At 47.2% G+C, this 20,356-nt stretch overlaps 1 protein-coding gene across 1 annotated transcript in view; it reads right to left on the bottom strand.

Moving 5' to 3' along the window:
• Positions 1 to 266: 266 nt before the first annotated feature.
• SLC30A8 (solute carrier family 30 (zinc transporter), member 8) overlaps positions 267 to 20,356 on the bottom strand; it is a 28,242-nt gene continuing 8,152 nt past the window's right edge. Inside the window, exons 3-9 of the mRNA XM_015421462.1 lie at positions 18,709 to 18,889; positions 11,655 to 11,801; positions 10,198 to 10,351; positions 7,157 to 7,343; positions 4,269 to 4,374; positions 2,080 to 2,214; positions 267 to 412 (exon numbers count right to left, since the gene is read on the bottom strand). Coding sequence (XP_015276948.1) covers positions 267 to 412; positions 2,080 to 2,214; positions 4,269 to 4,374; positions 7,157 to 7,343; positions 10,198 to 10,351; positions 11,655 to 11,801; positions 18,709 to 18,889 — 1,056 coding nt within the window. The remainder of the gene's footprint in view (positions 413 to 2,079; positions 2,215 to 4,268; positions 4,375 to 7,156; positions 7,344 to 10,197; positions 10,352 to 11,654; positions 11,802 to 18,708; positions 18,890 to 20,356) is intronic.

Below are 20,356 nucleotides of genomic sequence, written 5' to 3'. Positions count from 1 at the left end.
TTAAAGGCCTTTGGGGGCATAGTGTGGTGAAGGGGAAGGGCATGAAACAGTCAAGTCATGCCATGCATTCATGGTCTTGCTACCTTCAGGATGGTGCCCAACGTTGCCACAAAGGAGCAAATGAAAAGGCGTTGCAACTGGCGGAAAAAAGACTTCCTAGCTTTCCATTCAGTTTGGCTTTGGGTTCTGCACCCAGTGCATTTAGGAGCCATATGCACCCAGTGCATTTAGGAGCCATCATCCCCCTCAAAGGACAAATGATCATCTTAGTCTCTTGGATCTTGGCAAAAAACGCATTCTGGTTTTTGGGCTCCTTCGGGTTCAATCTGAAGAGTGACTGTGTGGAAGTTATAAGCGTCGAACAGAGCTTCAGTCATTTCTTTCAAAACCTGCTGCTCGTCTGCAGTATCCACTGTAGGAAGGAAAGGGGGGAAAAATGATTAATGGGTGCCGTCCTCGTTTTCCCAGATCAACAGTTTTCTTATGTAACAACGCTTTGAACACCTCTTTTTTTGTTTCTTTTGCAAAAACTGGTAGAATGTTAAATCGGTTTTTCAAGATGCATGGGATTTGGTGCTGGGGGGGGGCAACAGGGAGGGGGCTTCTAGTGTCCCGGCCCCACTGCTGGACCTCCTGATGGCACCTGGTATGTTTGGCCACCGTGTGACAGAGAGTTGGAGTGGATGGGCCATTGGCCTGATCTAGCATTGGCTTCTCTGATGTTCTTATGTTCTTATGTCCCCTAGAGAGGATATCTAATGGCTGTGAAGAGGTTTGTGGTGCCCAGTTTATAAACTTGTGTTCTTTATTTACTTCATTTATATCCTGCCTTTCTCCCCAACTGGGAACCAAAGCAGCTCGCATCAGTCTCCTTTCTCCCGTTTTATACTCACAACCACCCTGTGAGGTAGATCAGGCTGGTAATGTGTGACTGGCTCCAGGTCACCCAGTGAGCTTTCAGGGCAGAGTGGGGATTTGAATCTGGGTCTCCCAGCTCCTAGTCCAGTATTCTAACCACTATTCTACACTGGTGATAACGCACACTGATTTCAGAGGGATTTATCGTAAGTAGGTATGCTTCTGATCTTGGGTTGCCGACCTCCAGGTGGTAGCTGGAGATCTCCCAGGACTACAAATGATCTCCAGGGGACAGAGGTCAGTTCCCCTGGAGAAAATGACCACTTTCAAGGTGGACTTTATGGCATTATGGCCCATTGAGATCCCTCCCCTCCCCAACCCCAAAATCTCCAGGTATTCCCCAACTCGGATCCAGCAACCCTATTCTGACCATAGTCTTAAGATTAATGGCTTGGATCCAAAGCAGCATGAGTAGAAACCGGCAAAAGGAATGGAACGTTCATGCCTCCTCTCTCCCATGACACTACACCCCCCACAAGGCTTCATGAATCTGGACACTTCCAGAAACAACTCTGGGCGCAGTGAGACCGTTTGCAGTAGGAGCAGGGAAATGGCAAAAAAACCCCCACCCCTCCTTCTCTCTCAGCAGAAGGGAAACAAGGTTTAGATGGAAGCCAATGACACTGAGGAGTCTTTTTTTCTTGTGCACCTTTTACAAATAAACAACGGGCGCAGATAAGTAGTAACAGTTATTTAAGAGTAAATGGATTTCACAAACAGCCAGGGCTATTTTTGGGCAGGAACGCACAGGAACAGAGTTCCGGCTGGCTCCTGAGTTGGCCACACCCAGAAGGAACTCATTAGCATAATAGGCCACACCCAACAGCAGAAACTCATTAGGATTGGCTACATTAGGGGTGTGTGGCCTAACACGCAAAGGAGTTCCTGCTACAAGAAAAGCCCTGGGTTTTGACAACAAGGTAAACAGAATAAGAAGCAAAAGGGGTGTGTGGCTGGATGACCAAACTTCTGGTAACATGGGGGTGCGGCCTAATATGCTAATATGCTGTGCTGTCAAGGGTGTGGCCTAATATGCTAATGAGTGTCTGCTGTTGGGTGTGGCCTATTATGCTAATGAGTTCTTGCTGGGCTTTTTCTTAAAAAAAAGGCCTGCAAACAGCTATCTCAGTGCTGATTCCCTAATTACAGGAATGTACTGACCTGTGACAATGTGAGCCATTAAAAGGGTCTGGTTCATTGTTAGAGACCAAAGATGAAGATTGTGGACGGATTTCACTTTGTCCATTGCTAGAATCTTCTCTTTGACTGCGTCATAGCTCAATCCCTTTGGTGTTCCTGTACAATAGAGGGCAAATGCCTTCTTTTAAACCTTTTAAAATAAGCACTATATACAGTTAAAAGTTATTCTGGGCCTATACAATAAGTTTGTCTCTCAGCTATTTCACAAATTTATCAAGCCTGACAATCCATTTTGCACAATTTGTTCCTCAGCCTCAAAAATGAGGAAAAAATCTGAATGATTCAGCTCTCCACATATATCCATCTCTACACAAAGTAGCCATCTCATTTTAAGTTATGGTTCTGCATCTGTAGAGCTCCATATACTATTTATTTTTGGAAAATGATACATTATCTTTCCAGATGTTCAAAGTGGTATATAAAGTTAAGAAGAGAAGAAGAGAGAAGAGATTGGATTTATATCCCACCCTTCATTACCTGAAGGAGTCTCAGGGTGCATTCAGAATGGCAGCTAATCCCGTCATTGGCCCGGCTCAAATTTGATCCCGATCTTTTTTATCCAGTGTTGCATAACCAGACAGCTCCCCCTGTGAATTGACTTACCACACACTGACTCCACTGTGGATTGTCTAGACGGCATCCCCCTGAAGGAGCCACGCAGTCGGGTTTTGTTTTTTTGTTTTTTAAATCCATTGTGCATGCACATATGCACTTCACCGTGTGCTTGGTTTTCCACACATGCACGGAATCACGTGGTTAAAGCACCGCCTGAGGGACACATAGCTGAAATCCCTACGCCTCCCCAACTCTCCCTATGGAGTGACCAACAAGACAGTCCAAGCATACCCAACTTCTTTCAGTTTCTGTTCTGATGCAGATGGCCAGGGCTGGATGAAATGAGTCCAGACCATACCCCCTGCCCTGGAGATCTGAGTCAGTGGAGGGATTACTTTGCTTGGGGAAAGACCTACGCTGTCCTCCCTCAAGGTCCAATTTCAATTAATGAGGTTCATTAATTTAACGGGCCATTGATTAACATGAAATTGTTCTGAACCCTTGAGTGGAGTTCTGCAGCTATCGCACATTTATGCGTTTATGCGCATATCGCTTGGAGATGTTTTTAAAATGGTGGCCATTCGGGATGGCCCGGAGCCAACCATCCCGATGGGCTGATTGTGTGCTGGAATGATCAGACAGAGGAGAGTCCGTCATTGGACCGTCGGGAAGCATTAGCTTTCACCGGTATCTTTTAAGTACGGCTCCCTGGCGGGCCTAAATGGGCTGATCACAGAAATGGCACCTTTCCCAGATGTCACTGTCTGATCATTCCCTTTAAATCCACCAGGCATTCATGTCTGGGTCGGATCTAAAGACTCGACTGACCATAACCTCAGAGCACCTTACAATCTCCTTTCCCTTCCCCTCCCCACAACAGACACCCTGTGAGGTAGGTGGGACTGAGAGAGCTCTTTCGAGAACTGCCTGTGACAGAACAGCTCTGAGAGAGCCCTGACTGATCTAGGCTACGGTCACACACACTAAATAATCCACTTTCAATCCACTTTCAGTGCACTTTTAAACTGGATTTTATTGTGTGAACTGGCAAAATCCAGTTGGAAAGTACATTGAAAGTGGGTTGAAAGTGGATTATTTAGTGTGTGTGACCACAGCCCCAAGGTCACATCAGCAGCTGCAGTTGGAGGAGTGGGGAATCAAACCCGGTTCTTCCAGATTAGTGTCTGCACTCCTAACCACTAAATCAAATTAAAACATGTCAATCAAACAATCGTACTTCAAAGCCCCCATACCAATGTACCTAAATAATGAGTACATTGCTTGTTAGGGGAAAAAATGTTGTGTGGCTCTTACAAAATGATGCTGGAGAAATTGTTTCACTCGCCTCTTCTGGCAAACGGTTCCAAAATAACACAGCAGTGATGGAAAAGGTGTGTGATTCTGTTGCCACTATACATGCTTGACAGAATGACATTACCATTAATAGGACTTGCTGTCTAAATCATGACTGGGATGCAGAGTTATATCTATTTGTGTTGGAATGTTCTTTAACATTGTCCTCAACGGACTTGATGATAACAGGAAAAGAAAGGAGGCTTTAAGGATATGCCTGCCCTACAGGCACGACATCTTACCTTCCATTAACACCAGCAAAATGTCCCACAAAACAGTGATGGTGGTTCCCAGAACAAATGCGGAGAACACAAATGTGCAGATTGAGTCAGCCATCTTGTAGGCTGGCTAGAATAAAAGACAGAAATCGTTTACTGAACAAATCACTCCCCTAATACCAGTTCTGTTCAGTTTTTAAGTAGCTTTTTACCCCAAAATATTCCATCCCTTCTCGTATCAGTGTCAATGATTGATACTGATAGGTATTTTGGGGAGGACATAGGCTTACCAGGTCTCCTCCCACCCCAATCTGGGAGATTACTAGAGTGTTCCAGAGATGCTTGACATCACTTTAAGTTACATGACCAAAAAGTGACATTGTGGCATCATGCAATGCCACAAAATGCCTTGCTGTGCCCCCCAAGGCTCCTGAGGATTGCCAGCCGAGGATGTGTGACAACTCTCCCCCCCTCCTGCCCCCCTACCTGAGAGCAACCCACTCTCACTGAATCTCTCTCCATCATGGCTGTAGATAGATAGCTAGAATGCCTGTCTCAGTATGGATTCCTCTAACCAGGGCTATTTTGGGGCAGGAACGCACAGGAACGGAGTTCCGGCTGGCTCCCAAGTTGGCCACGCCCAGCAGGAACTCATTAGCATAATAGGCCACACCCGACAGCAGAAACTCATTAGGATTGGCTACAATTAGGGGTGTGTGGCCTAACATGCAAAGGAGTTCCTGCTCCCAAAAAAAAGGCCCTGGGTTTTGTCAACAAACAAGGTAAAGAGAATAAGAAGCAAAAGGTGGGTGTGGCTGGGTGACCACACTTCTGGCAACACGGGGGTGTGACCTAATATGCGAATGAGCTGTGCTGTCAGCGGTGTGGCCTAATATGCTAATTAGTTCCTGCTGTTGGGTATGGCCTATTATGCTAATAAGTTCCTGCTGGGCTTTTTCTACAAAAGAAGCTCTGCCTCTAACAATAATGTCCATTTCTCCCCCCAAAGCAACAAGCCTTGTGTGGGTTTTATTCTCAAAGTAGCCTCCCCCTTCTGCTAGTCCACAGCCAGTTCCTACTAACATGGCTTAGGTACACTGGGCTAAATGATGCCCTGTCAATAAGAACATAGGAGCCCGGCTGGATTGGACCAGTGGTCACATGAACACATGAAGCTGCCTTATACTGAGTCAGACCCTCGGTCCATCAAGGTCAGTATTGTCTACTCAGATTGGCAGTGGCTCTCCAGGGTCTCAGGCAGAGGTCTTTCATGTCACCTGCCACCTTGTCCTTTTAACTAGAGATGCTGGGGATTGAATCTGGGACCTGCAGCTGCTTTACCACTGAGTCACATCCCCTCCCCCTTTGGTCCAGCATCTCATCCCACACTAGGGTTGCTAGGTTGTGTTGTCGCTCCGGCAGGGGAATGTGGGGGTTGTTCTAGGGATGGGTAAGGATGCCCCCAAGCCCCTCCTCCAAGTAGGGTTGCCAAGTCATTTTCTAGCCGGAGCGGGGGACTCCCGGCTGGCATCTGGAGCGCACGCGCGCGCCGCATGCACATCACCCAGAAGTGATGTGACGACGCCGGGCATGCTGGAGGCGGGGCCACAACCATCTGAGGGAAAACCATAGAGTTTTCCCTCGGATGACTGTAGCCCCGCCCCCAGCATGCCTGGTGTCGTCACATCACTTCCGGGTGACGTGCACGTCGGGATGGGGTTCCCCTCGGGGCCCGATCAGCTGCCGGCGGGGAATGGGCCTCTGGGGTGGGGGTTTCCCTGCCCGCCAGGGGGACTTGGCAAGCCTACCCCCAAGCCACAGCCACCCATGGCCACCCCTCCCCTCCCGCAGAGATTTAAAGGGCGTCAGCTGATCAGCGGGGAGCGTGTGGCCCACCAATCAGCTGGAGGGCCCTTTTAAATCTTTCCGCAAGGAGGAAGAGGGGGCTGTCGCCAGGGTGGGGGCTGCAGTGCACTCAGGGCTGATTTCTCAGCAGGGATCCACCACTTGGGATTCAGGCCTGTGCTGCAAACCCCACAGCGAAGAAGTGAGCAGTGACTCACGAAAGCAGAAAGAAGTGAGCAGTGACTCACGAAAGCTCCTACCCTGCCACATATTTTGTTAGTCTTTAAGGTGCTACGGGACCCTTGCTCTTTTCTGCGTCGAAACTGAAAAGTCCCAGACTCTTCAGCCATTCCCCACAGAAGGCCTCCCAACCCCTTCGTCATATTTGTTGCCCTCCTCTGTACTTTTTCCAGCTCTGCAATGTCCTTTTTGAGGTACCGTGATCAGAACTGTACACAGTATTCCAAATGAGGCTGCACCATATGGGGGCATTATACTATTGCCCAGGGCTATTTTGGGGCAGGAACGCACAGGAACGGAGTTCCGGCTGGCTCCCGAGTTGGCCACGCCCAGCAGGAACTCATTAGCATAATAGGCCACACCCAACAGCAGAAACTCATTAGGATTGGCTACAATTAGGGGTGTGTGGCCTAACATGCAAAGGAGTTCCTGCTGGGTTTTGACAACAAACAAGGTAAACAGAATAACAAGCAAAAGGTGGGTGTGGCTGGATGACCACACTTCTGGTAACATGGGGGTGCGGCCTAATGTGCTAATGAGCTGTGCTGTCAGGGGTGTGGCCCAATATGCTAATGAGTTCCTGCTGTTGGGTGTGGCCTATTATGCTAATGAGTTCCTGCTGGGCTTTTTCTGCAAAAAGAGCCCTGCGTATTGCCTGTTTTATTTTCAGTTCTTTCCTAATAATCCCCAGCACAGAGTTTGCCTTTTTCACTGCTTGCAGTGCACGGGGTCGACACTTTCATGGACCTGTCCGCTACAACCCCAAGAGCATGAAAATTGTTGTATCCTGCATGGCTAAGCAGGTGCGTACGCTGAATAAAACTGACCTCAATGAATATTATGAGCGCACTAATTAGCACACTAACGCTCTGAAGCAGATCTCCCACAGCGTGGACAAAAGCTGCCCTTACACTGGCATTTGCCGAAGCTGGCTTGCGTTGCGATAGATGACAGGTGGTGTGATGGCCGTCTCGAACGTGTCTGTGTCCCGTCTGGTACAACATCAGACTTAATCTGCAAGAATGAAGTTTGTCATCAAGATCATCGACTTTTCAATTTATTTTTCCAGCCAATGGTTATGCATGATGTCTGATAAGGACTGACATGTAAAATCATTAATCCTTTGTTGCCCTGTCTCTCCTTCCTCTTTCTACCTTCCCCAATCACTTATGTAAGAGCTCTTTCCCACACACTAGATAACGCGCTTTCAATCCACTTTGCAACTGGATTTTACTGTGTGAAATGGCAAAATCCACTTGCAAACGGTCACTGCAGTGGATTGAAGCTGCGTTATTTAGCATGTGTGAAAGTGCAGTGAAGATACCTATCTATATATCTAATAGTGAAGTGGCCCCCTCTGAGCGGATATCTAAATCCGCACTTCGGGGGCACTTGAGGGGCACTTGAGGGGCAGGGAGAGGTTTGTGCACACGTGGGGCAGTCCCCATGTGTGCACAAAAATCCTAAATGTTGAAAAAAGAATCGGGGGGATGTTTAAATCTCCCCCGAAACTCACAGAGCGTCCCCTGCGCATGCGCAGGGAACGCTCTGCGACCGAGGCTGCTGCCGCCACTTGGAAGGGAAGCGGCTACAGGGGGGGGGACAGTGAGGCCCGGGCGGCTACAGCCTCCTGAGGCCTCGCTCCGGAGCCGGGCGGGGGGGGGACAGCGAGGCCCAGGCAGCAGCAGCCTCCCGAGACCTCGCTACGGAGCGGGGCGGGGGGGGGAACAGCGAGGCCCGGGTGGCTGCAGCCTCCCGGGCCTCGGTTCGGAGCCGGGCGCGGGGGTGAAGAGGCAAGGGGGGTGGAGGACACGGGGAAACAGCGGGATGGGGGAGTACTTACCTCCTCCTGCTGCTTCCTCTGCCTCCCCCTTGTCTTTTCTAAAAATGAAATTCTGTGCTCCAGGTACATCCATGGCTGTCCATAAATGTGCCTGTCTTAATAGCAACAGTCATAATGCCCATATTCCAAAGAGAACTGGAATATTCCAAAGGCAATTGTCAAATCTGACAGCCTTCGATGGAGCTTCCACTGGACATTTCTTTTGCCCCATCTTCTAACCATGCTGTGTTCAATCGGTCACCTTCTAAATAGCCTGTTTCTCTGCGCCTCTGTGTTTTTTAAAAGTTGGCTTATCCAAACTGAATCACTACACAGCATATGACAAGTGACCATGTGGTCATTACAGAGCCAGTGTGGTGTAGCAGTTAGGAGTGTCAGACTGGACCCAGGGCAAACAAAGTTCAAAAACAAGGATGCCAGCCTCCAGGTGGGGCCTGGGGGTCTCCTTGAATTACAGCTTATCTCCAGGCTATAGAGATCAGTTCCCCTGGAGAAAATGAATGCTTTGGAGGGTGGAGCATATGACATTATACTCCACTGAGGTCGCTGTCCTCCCCAGGCTCCACCCCCAAATATCCAGGAATTTCCCAACCCGGAGCTGGCAACCTTATACCCCCACAGCACCCCATCAGTGGCCCGGAGGGGGGGGGCTGGCAACCCTAGTTGAACCAGTTTGATATGATAGTTTGGTGTGGAAAGCCAGTTTGGTGTAGTGGTTAGGAACGGTGGACTCCAATCTGGAGAACGGGGTTTGATTTGCCACTCCTTCACATGCGTCCAGCTGGGTGACCTTGGGTCAGTCACAAGTTCTCTCAGAGCTGTTCTCTCAAGAGCAGTTCTCTCAGAGCTCTCTCAACCCCACCTACCTCACAGGGTGTCTGTTGTGGGGAGAGGAAGGGAAGGAGATTGTAAGCCGCTCTGAGACTCCGAGTGAAGGCATGATCTTGCGCAGTAAGGTTCTGATCAGGTTCAAAATGCTGCTCTGTCATGAAGCTCACTGCATGACTATGGGCCTAACCTCTCTCACAAGATCATTGTGAGGACAAAAATGGGAAAGGGAGCGCCATGCACGCAACCCTGAGCTCAGTGGAGGAAATTCAAGATAAATATCTCACCAGTTCCCCTCCTGACTACATCCCCCTGATCCCACATGGTTTTTGTCCATGCAGGTCCCATGATCGCCTTCCAAGTCTACCAGTGGAAAAATTGCTTGGATCCAACCCACTGCTTGGAAAAATTGCTTGGATCCATTTCTTGGCCGCATCACGGTCAGTACATTTCCACCTGTCCTTCCCTCAAACTTAAAATTAACTGCAAAGGAGAGCACTGTGATTACTGTGGTGTTATGAGATCACTTTCATTTCATAATGCTTTGATCTGGAGGTCATGGGAATTGGCTCTGAGTAACTATTCACAGTTGATAAAGCACACACCCATCTGATTCATGGCAGCCAGCCACATCAGATTACCCTATTATCCAGGGCTTTTTTTGTAGAAAAAGTTCAGCAGTAACTCATTAGCATAATAGGCCACACCCAGCAGCAGAAATGCATTAGCATATTAGGCCACACCCGTGACACCACAGCTCATTAGCATATTAGGCCACATTCCCATGTTACCAGAAGTGTGGACATCCAGCCACACCCACCTTTTGCTTCTTATTCTGTTTACCTTGTTTGTTGTCAAAACCCAGGGCTTTTTTTGCAGGAACTCCTTTGCATGTTAGGCCACACACCCCTAATGTAGCCAATTCTAATGAGTTCCTGCTGTTGGGTGTGGCCTATTATGCTAATGAGTTCCTGCTGGGCGTGGCCAATTTGGGAGCCAGCCAGAACTCCGTTCCTGTGCGTTCCTGCCCAAAAATAGCCATGCTATTATCCCATTTAGGACAGCTTCCATCCCTTTAGGGCTTTGACCTGCCAACATGAGGGCAAAACAGACATTAATTTTTTTTAAAGACTGTTGTTGATTGTATAATATTATATTGACAAAGCAGTATTTTTTAAAAAACAAAGGGAAACTTACATCATATTGGCTATTACCGCACAGCCAGATGTGATGAGCATCACCATCCCTTGAATTTCGTAATGCGGATGCAGCAGCCTCATGATGGCTAAGTACGTCAACACAGCGGTCACTGCCCAAATGAAAACCACGGACAGCAAAGCGCCGAGAAGTTCTAGTGGTGCAAATAATCATTAGGAGCTACAACATAGGCACTTGATAACGAAAAGCCTCTTACTACTCTCAGTAATATTTTGAAATGACTAAGCCAGAGGCTTCCACAGACTTCAGACTAATTAACGGTCATTCCTCCTTTCCTCCTGGGGTCTGGAGTTCTGGGGGGGGGGTGCGCAGTAAGGTTCTGATGCACTAAGTTCCCAGATGACAGATGGGCAGCTGTGTTAGTCTGTTGCACTGCAATGAAAAAGGGGTCGTGGGGCACGTTCACGACCAATGGAAGATTGCGTCAGGAGCCTCTGCTTTCTAGAGGAAACTCATTCCATCCAAGGAGGCACAAGGTGCCACTCCTTTTTTTTAGCTATTAGTCCATGACTGATCAAAGAAAGACACATCTTTAGGTACAACAAACAAAGTCACACATTTACTGTCTTCTGCTACGGTTTCTCAGAAATATGACAAGATATTCTGAATGGGTGTTTCCTTTTCCTTAGAAAATTGCTTCAAGGGCGTTTCCCCAGTTCTCATTCACCTTTACCTGGCCCAAGTATGTTCAGGGGTTAATCGCTAGAAGCTCCTGGGCGAATCTTAACCCAATGAGGTAAGACTTCTCCCCCCCTTCATAAGTTGCCAACCAAAAGGCAATATGGGTGTGAAGAAAGAGGTGTGTGTGGCAACTTGATTTGCCAGCTGGCCACTCTAGTTGGTAGGGATCAAGCCAGGGTTCCCCAACCTTTTTGAGCCTGAGGACACATTTGGAATTCTGACTCAAGGTGATGGGCATGAGCACAAAATGGCTGCCATAAGAGGCGGAGCCAATCACAAAATGTCAGGGAGTCAATTCATACATAACACGTCAACATTTCAGGCAGAAGCTATGTTTAACAGTATGCCTTTTTAAATGAATATATTGTTTTAAAATGGTTTCCCCCCCCCATACACACAGCTCATCTTCAGTCATTCAGGGAAGATCCTTCTGCTGCAGGGGCAACTGCTGCTGAAGCAACATTAAAAAAAAAACTATCGTCACAGCTCATCAGATCGCCAATGGCCAATCAAAATCCCTGCTGGGTGAAAGCCCCACCCAGCTCCCCCCATTTCTTAGCAGGCACCACGATGTCCACAGGCCCCACATTGGGGACCCCTATTCTAGCCTATCACATTTTGTATATTCTTCTTGGTGTGGTTCTCCAGGACATTGAGTTGCTGACCACTTAATCTACACTAATCTTAACATTTCATTCATTGCCCTTGTCAATAGGAGCTGCTCTATCCGTTTTTCATTGCATAACATTTGGTACCTGCTCTGTGCCATCCATACGTTAATCTCTTGCTGGGTCGTTTTGATGACAGCCAAAGAGAGATGAGGCTGATCAGGAAACTCATCAAGTCAACAAACATGTGGGCTGCATCCGTCATCACAGCAAGGCTTCCTGCAATTCGGCCACCTAGGTCAGAGAAATCTTGGGAGTCACTGAAGCCGAGTCTCTGGCCCTTTCCACACTAGACCTTTAATCCTGGTTCAACGCTGTCTCCTACTAGCTATTCGGTACTACACTCGAATGCACCCTGCTTTTTATCCTGTTTTTGTGTGTGTGTCCGTTCTGCATTATATTGTGGTTACCCTGGACTTGGACTGCCCCATATGGATCCTGTTTTGCTGTGGGCTTTCCCTCAAACCAGAGTGGCCCCAGTGCAGACTTAAGTGTAGAATTTTTAAATCGGTTTCGATCCTCCCCGCCCCTTTCCTGCCATACCTAGGACATTAAACCTGGGTTTAATAGGGACTCTGGGGCAAGTGATGCTCTTTCTTCTTGGTGCTTGGGGGGGGGGTCAACAGTGGGAGGGCTTCTAATGTCCTGGCCCCACCGGTGGACCTCCTGATGGCACTGGTATTTCTGGCCACTGTGTGATACAGAGTGTTGGACTGGATGGGCCTTTGGCCTGATCCAACATTGGCGTCTCTTATGTTCTTATGTACTGTGCACAATGCAGAATTTATAACCTGGGGCAGGCAAGCAAATTGGAGTGGGACAAAATTAGTGCAGAAAACAACAGATAAACAGAGATAACAGCAAGGTAAATGGCTGCAAGTCGAACACAGAGGAAACCCCCTGTGAGGTCCACGTGCAGAAAGGGCGTCTCTATCAGACTGTTAATGGGAAAATGATACATTTATACATGGGAGAATGGTGGATCCTCCATTATTTGACACTAAGTAAATATTGAGCCCGAGGAGGTAGTTGACTAGGGTGACCCCATGGCTTCAGGAATACTATCGTGGGTGGTAGATTTCCAAGACTGAGGCTTTCTTTTGGACTCTGAGTGTCATATCTGAAGCCTATGTCCTTTACATCTCTAAGGCTGCATACATACATAGCTTGAAATCAGAACTTGCTGTCTTCTTCCTCACGCAGACTGAACACCTCCCCCCCTTCAGAACCCATCTGACAGGTGTGTGCTACTTATATCACATTCTAATTCAATACTCTGTTTGGCCTAATGCCCATGACGTTGCACAGGCTGTATGCTTTGGCTTTTTAAAGCACATAATGAATATTCAGTCATTTGTACAGATGCTCCAACGCCCGCCTCCAGTTCATCTCACCTCTGGTTTGCCTTTTGTGGAAAGGGACCCGAATTTTCAACAACTGGATAGAAAGTTAGTTGATCTATTTGTTGGTGTTTTAATAGGTTGTGTTACCGTATTCCATCACTGTACTCCTTCTAAGGCCCAATCTGCATCTAGCATTTGCTCCACTGTTTTACCAAACCCACTCTGGAATAGAAATTCCCCTCTACACTGCATGCCCAGGGCTATTTTGGGGCAGGAACGCACAGGAACGGAGTTCCGGCTGGCTCCTGAGTTGGCCACACCCAGCAGGAACTCATTAGCATAATAGGCCACACCCAACAGCAGAAACTCATTAGGATTGGCTACAGTAGGCGTGTGTGGCCTAACATGCAAAGGAGTCCCTGCTACAAAAAAAAGGACCTGGGTTTTGACAACAAACAAGGTAAACAGAATAAGAAGCAAAAGGTGAGTGTGGCTGGATGACCAGACTTCTGGCAACACGGGGTTGCGGCCTAATATGCTAATGAGCTGTGGTGTCAGGGTGTGGCCTAATATGCTAATGATTTTTGGCTGTTGGGTGTGGCCTATTATGCTAATGAGTTCCTGCTGGGCTTTTTCTACAAAAAAAAGCCCTGTGCACGCCACTTTCACTTTGATTGTCAGATTTTATGGCAGTATCCTGATTGCTTTCACCTTGTTTGATCTCTCGGTTTTATGGTAGCTGTCTGCATAGATTAATGGCCATTTTATGGCCATTCAGGGGTGACTCTGCAGTCAGTATGGTGTTGGCCTGGGGTATTTGAATGTGGTTTTGAGCCGCATCTTTTTCTGTTTCATTGTGGGAGCAAATGCTAGATGCAGATTGGGCCTAAGCCATGCAGTACAGAGCCTTTCTACTACCCTCATACTTACTGCATAACTGTTCTGCTCATCAGGCAATTGTTTAATTAGGTTAAATTGGTCACAAATCATATCAAGCTGTCATAAGTAAATGCTGTGTTTCAATAAAATCCTACCCTTCCGTGTCCATCTAATTAGTCCTTAATCATGTTAACGACCACATATCAGTTTGAATTGACAGCATCTTTGCCCATGTGCGGTTTTGTGAAAAGCCAATGAAAACCAATGCTGCAGACATTTGGAGATGTCCGGCATGAACAAAACAGATCAAGTGATCAACTCACCTTTGAAATTGGGAGGTTCACACCAATATATACACGTAATTGCTAAAACTGATGTCTGTTTTGGAATCAATCACATTAAACTGGCATCAGAGAAGCAAACACAACAGGAACACCAGTGAAACAAATAGGCCCACAAGGACTGCAAATAAAACGAAATGAAATTAGAAAGAGCCTATTCGATATCTCTGGCAGTCTGGAAACCGCTGAAGCATGACTCTTTCCTGCACCCACTGAGAAGAGGCTGGGATGTTAAAACAGTCCAGGACCAAACTGAGACAAAGAGCTCCTGCTGGACCACCAGGGGCTGCTCAACTTGACCTGGCCAGCTGCAACCAGGGTGGACTGGCCATTATAGCCACTGGGACTTCTTCCAGTAGCCCAGTGCCTCCCCCCTACAATTAAAACACTGGTTAGCAGGAGGGATCATTGAGGGAATGCCAAATGAAACAAAAAGTCTTTACCCACTGGCAGAAGACAGCAACAGAAGGGGACAGACGAATTTCCCTGGGAAGAGAGTTCCAGAGCTTGGGTGCCATGACCAAGAAGCACCTTGTGAGGCAAAGCACTTCTGGCCTCCCCCTCAAGGGTTAATGTGAATGGTAAGGGGCCTGATCCATCCTGAAGGTGTTACTAAGGGCGTACACCGCCCTTATCATCTTCAAGGCCGGATATATAAGTGTGGTAATCAGCTTCTCATGAGAACCTGCGGCCTGTAGGATGGGAGGGGGAGAATCATGGGTGATGAGGTAATCTTCTAGAGGCTTCTCCTGAGAACGTAATTCCTCAGCAACAGTGCAAAAGTGCCGCTAGAATCTGTTTGATTTTTAGGCCTTGGAAAGTGCAGTTAAAATTGTGAGGAGTTCATATCACTTCTCAGGGGTCTGAAACCCTCATCTTATCTATGAGTCTGAAATTATCTGCATCTCTTCATATATTTTATACCCTACTGTAAAGATATGTGCATAGCATAGCAGTTTTTCAGGGGGGAAGGAGAGAGTGGGCCTGTAAAACTAGAGTTGCCAGCTTTCATGTCCGGGTGGGGGTTCCCCTGCTTCTGGGGGCTTCGATCTGCCCCCGGGCAGCTGGCCGGTGGGGGAAGCTTTGCCCCCAAGAGTGACCACCTGCCTGGCCACCCCTCCCCCTCCCTGATTTAAAGGGCTTCAGCAGACGGAGAGTGATTCAGCTAAGCATACCTTTATTTAGTTAAGAACAAAGACAACTGACCGGCTCGCAGGCCGGTTTATATGCGTTCAGAAAACCCGCCACCAAACTCACCTAAACACACCCCCTACTCCCAATTGGCTATTTACAGTAACCGAGAGACCTATTGGCCTCCCGGCTGGGGACCTAGCCCTTTCATTGGGCCGGCTAGGATCCTACGGACCCATTGTCTTTAGACCTTAAGCTATAGAGGAATTGTGCCTGGCCAGCCTGGGCAAGTCCGGGCATGTCAGGCTGAATACATTACAAGCTGATTGGCAGGGAACACATGACCCGCCAACTGGCTGGAGGGCCCTTTAAATCTAGCAAGAGGGAGGGGAGAGGGGCAGTCATGGGCCGCATGCTCAGGTCACTTTTTGTGAGCGGGTTGGGGGCTGCGGCATGTGGGGCTGGGAGAAATCAGCTCTGCATGCTGCGGCCCCCACCCTGCTAGCAAAAAGACCCTTTAACCGCCCCTCTCCCTCCCTCCTGCTAGCTTTAAAAGGCCCTCCAGCTGGTCAATGGGCCTCGTGGTCCCTGCCGATCAACTGAAGCCCTTTAAATCGGGCAGGAGGGGAGGGAGAGAGGCGGCTGAGGTGACAGACACCCAACCATCTGGCCTCCCTTGCTGAAAACTGCCCTGTCATTTTTGCCCATTCCATCTTTGTTCTGTTATCCAGTTAGCATTGCTGCAACTGTATGAATGGATGTATTACTTTGCTTCTTTTAATATTTTTAATCATTTATTGTACTGTTCTATTTGGTTCCAATGGTTTTGTAGCTTCTCCGTTGTTAGCCACCCTGAGCCTGTTCATGGGGAGGGGTGGGCTATAAATTGAACAAAATAAATAAAATTAAAATAAATAAAATAAAACGTGTCCTGATTGGATGTCATCATCACCTGAGGTTGCTGGGCCAAAAACTATAGCTGAATTAAGGCCCCGAGGAAAGAAGACTAGCTTGGGTTTTGGTGGACTAAAGCCCGGACTATGAAATGTATGAATTGCCTGAGCTTCGGCCGTTGACTCTTGGATTTAAGGTCTGTGGCATTTAATGCAAGTCCCGAAAAGTGTCAGATAGTTAAGCTAGTTTTCTTGGGTTTTTGCTGCATGATTTTAGAGTAATGTGTTGCCTGTAGAGTCAATCTTTATTTTGACAAAAATTAAATAAAACTTCATAAAACTTTTTAAATAATAAACAGAGGTTTACTTACTTGTGTGCAACCACCCTGGAGACCCATAGGGTTCAACCTTGGAGTCCCTGATAGTCCTCTTATGCATACAAAGCAAATGCTGTACCACAGGCTCTACCCATGGCACCACCGGACCTCAACTTGGCTTGTTCCCAGCTACCAGCAGCCCTCTGGGGCAGTAGATCCTTGGGAATTTTCCTGGCTAAGCCACACCCTGCCTGCCCCATTGGAATAACATGAGAAGCTCCAGGCCATGTGGAAGTAGGATTGCCAGCTCTGGGTTGGAAAATACCTGGAGATCTGGGGGGTGGAGCCCGGGGAATGTGGGACTTGGGGAGGGGAGAGGCCTCTGCAGGGTACAGTGCCATAGAGTGCACCCTCCTGGAGCAGCCATTTTCTCCAGGGGAACTCCTGATCTTGGTCATCTGGAGATCAACTGTAATAGCAGGAGATCTCCAGCCATCATCTGGGGGTTGGCAACCACTTGCAGGAGGTCCCTGGGTGGCTCCCCCCACTGCACCACAGACTGTAAAAAGGGAGCCTTGCACACCACACTATCTCCATTTCATTTGCCTTTAAGAGTGGGAGGGAAGGAAGGATGACTTCTTCTCCCATTACTTTCAGGAGAAATGCTTCTCGCGGAACAGCAGCTCACTTGATTGCTTGGTAATGATGCTTCCAGCAAATGGGTTGTGTGATTGAGCAGGACTCTCGCTGACTGTTCATTGCTTTGTATACTAACACACAGCAATGGGAACTGTCAGTCACGCAGTGGTCAATTATCCAGGAAAATGCTGTCTAGACTGATTAAAAAAATTAAAATATAGTTCATAATTACAATGATTCCCAGACACTGTCATCTACACCAGCAGTTTAATGACTGGTTTATCAGAGCTTAAAGGTTTGCAGGCATCGGGCAGTGACATTTGCTTCTTCAGCTGTCATTGCAAATATTGCAATGATTTATGAAGTTGGTGGGGGGAGGCCTTATGTTATTAAGACATTTTCTGTCCACCGCTATGTTGGGATATGCAAGGTCTACTGTGCATAGATAAAGAAAATGACAAGAACATTCTGCAGGGGGCAGCAGAGTGAACAACTAGTTAGCATAGTGAGGTTAGGGGCTTCCTACTATTTTCAAATAGTCTCCTTCCTGTCTCCTGATTGGCTCACTTTTCCTGCTGTTTCATTACTCTTTCTTAGATCGTTACACAGACAGACTTCTCTTTTTCTCTCCTCTTTCTTACAAAGTTTGTTCCCTTCTTAATAAACCTACTTTATTCTTTACACAGCTTGAGCTCCGCTTTACTGCATATCTACACTCTGCCAACAGGCTAGACTTCCGTGGGCTCATGCATTCACTGCACTGCTTTTTATAGCAGTCATAGCCATTTACTGCTTCTAGGAATGACAGTGTCGAATTCAAAATATGCCACAATAATCAGAAGTTACATTTATTTTCTGTCTCTTATACTCTGCTAATCTAGCCAATGAAGACCCAATATGGCTACAACATAATTCTCCTCTCCTCCGTTTTATTGTCACAGCGACAACCCTGCTAGGAGGTAGCTTAGTTTGAGAGAGAGAGAGAGAGAGAGAGAGAGAGAGAGAGAGAGAGAGAGAGAGAGAGAGAGAGAGAGACTAAAAGAAAGGATTTTTACTGGGGTTCCTAAGTGCCACACTATACAGATGACAGCAGATTTAGATATTATGGAAATGGTGTCCATTTAATGACTGGGAGCTTGTTTTCAAGTACATTTCTGGGTTTTAAATGATTATCTTCTGTGGCCAAACATCCTACACTATCCAAAGTGATAATGAGTAACTTGCAGTGCGGTCCTAAGCACAGTTACACCCTTCGAAATCCATTTAAAACCAATGGGCTTAGCAGGGTATACCTTTCTTTAGGATTGCACTATTAAAGCAGGGGTGGCCGATTCCTTCAGCTTGAGTGATGAATCTTCCCCTGCCATGCTGTGTGTGTAGGGATTGGTGTCTCCCAGCCATGACATCATTGCTCCGCCCTCCCACATGCCAATTGGACAAGGAGGGTCTGGTCCTATCTAGAGATGTTGTGATCCCTGCTAATGAGAAAGGCTGGCTGTGACCTTACGCCTTGCAGCGACCTCTGCACAAGCCCAAAGAACTGGCTAAGGGCAGTTTTAGGAACTAGATGGTCTGGATGGATGGAAGGGTGATCTCACCTATGACTTCTGAAATCATGAATATGAGGCACATCACGGATGCCATGTAGAGCTTGTGCCTGGCCTGCTGTTGCTCCTTCTTCCTGCTCTCATAGGCCATCACGTGGTCATGACAGTGATGCCATGAACCAGACCCAGAATCCACCAGTTCCTTGTTGTGGTTTTCTTTGTTTCCATTGTTCTGCAGTAGATTTGTGCTACATGTGGGAGAGGAACAGAAGGTTTATTTGTAGCTCGGATTATGTATTGTCTGCACTAGACTCTGTGCCATTTCTGCATGCTGAATAAACTGTAAGGGCTGGGGTCCTGCTCGTCTAAGAGGTCTGTCTACCTGCCTCTGGCTTCGGAGATTTTACTAGCGTCCAGTTGTTTTCATGCTGCAGTCATTAGGACTAGAAGCATGATTTTTTTTTGAAGTAAGGAAATAAAGCTGAGATCTTTAAGACCCTGCTTGTATGTTAGATACTGTACTAAAGTGAAAATGAATTTGGATTTTTTTAAAAATCAAATCAGTTCTCCGTGCTCAGATTGTTTTGCAAAAAACTCTCAAAAAACATTCTCCTTGATTTTTTTTTTAATATTCTCAATTATGGGTGCTGCTAGATTTAGGATTTTTATTGGCAATTAAAAAAAAAGAGCTAACCTTTGCATCAGTATTTTAAAGAGTCAGTTTAAAAAGCGAGACGTGAAACTGTCCCCGTCCCGGTGGAATTCTCACATTTCCCCCAGATATCAAACTTGCATACGTACATAATGTTGTATTTACAGTTTGTTCAAATACCAAATGTTATGCTTTTGCTGCTCAGCTGTGGCACTGCAAAATGCACCCATCCCTGTCTGCAGCCTCAGCACCCCAGCTGGCATCCCCCTTCCTTTTCACAAGCAAAGTCTAAGCTGCCTTTGAGGTTTATTCATGTTACCAACATTAATGCCGGATTTTTCATGCAGAAGAGAAAGAAGAGCTAATGCAGGCCTTATGAACCAAATCAACAACATTCATAATAAAAACATGTTAAAAACCATTAAACAAAGAAACATTAAAAACAATTAAAACCAAGCTAAAATATGCATAAAAACAGTAATGAAAACAAGGCTGGAATGAGCGATCACTGAGGGAACACCAGAGAAGACAAAGAAGTCTTCACCCACTAGTGAAAGATACCAACTGAAGGGGACAGGCGTCTGTCTGGGGAGAAAGTTCCAGAGATCTGATGATGCCACGACCAAAAAGGCCCTTTCTGGGCTGCCACCTTTCTAATCTCAGAAGGTGAGGATACCCGAAGCTGGGTCTTGGAAGATGACTATAGCAGTTGGGTAGGTTTGTAAGGGAGTAGGTGGTTCTTCAAGTATGCTGGTAGCCAGGGGTTATTTTGTAGAAAAAGAGGTGCTGGAGTTCACTAGCATAACTCATTAGCATAATTTATTTGCATATGCCACACCCCCTGACATCACCAGAAGTGTGTCAGAAGGCAATACCCACTGCTCAGGCTCCACTGGACTGTTTTGGATTGCTAGCCGGGGGGGGTGGTGCACAGATCTGCCCTAGCAGAGAAGGGAGAGCTTGTACCTGAATAAACCTTGGCTTTAAAGGTGCCACTGGACTGTTTTGGATTGCTAGCTGGGGGGGGGGGGGAACGGCCACAGCTGT

The sequence above is a fragment of the Gekko japonicus genome, unplaced genomic scaffold, assembly GCF_001447785.1.
Source record: "Gekko japonicus isolate JY-2015 unplaced genomic scaffold, Gekko_japonicus_V1.1 scaffold666, whole genome shotgun sequence".
NCBI lineage: Eukaryota > Metazoa > Chordata > Lepidosauria > Squamata > Gekkonidae > Gekko > Gekko japonicus.
This window is presented reverse-complemented; position numbering and strand designations above follow the sequence as displayed.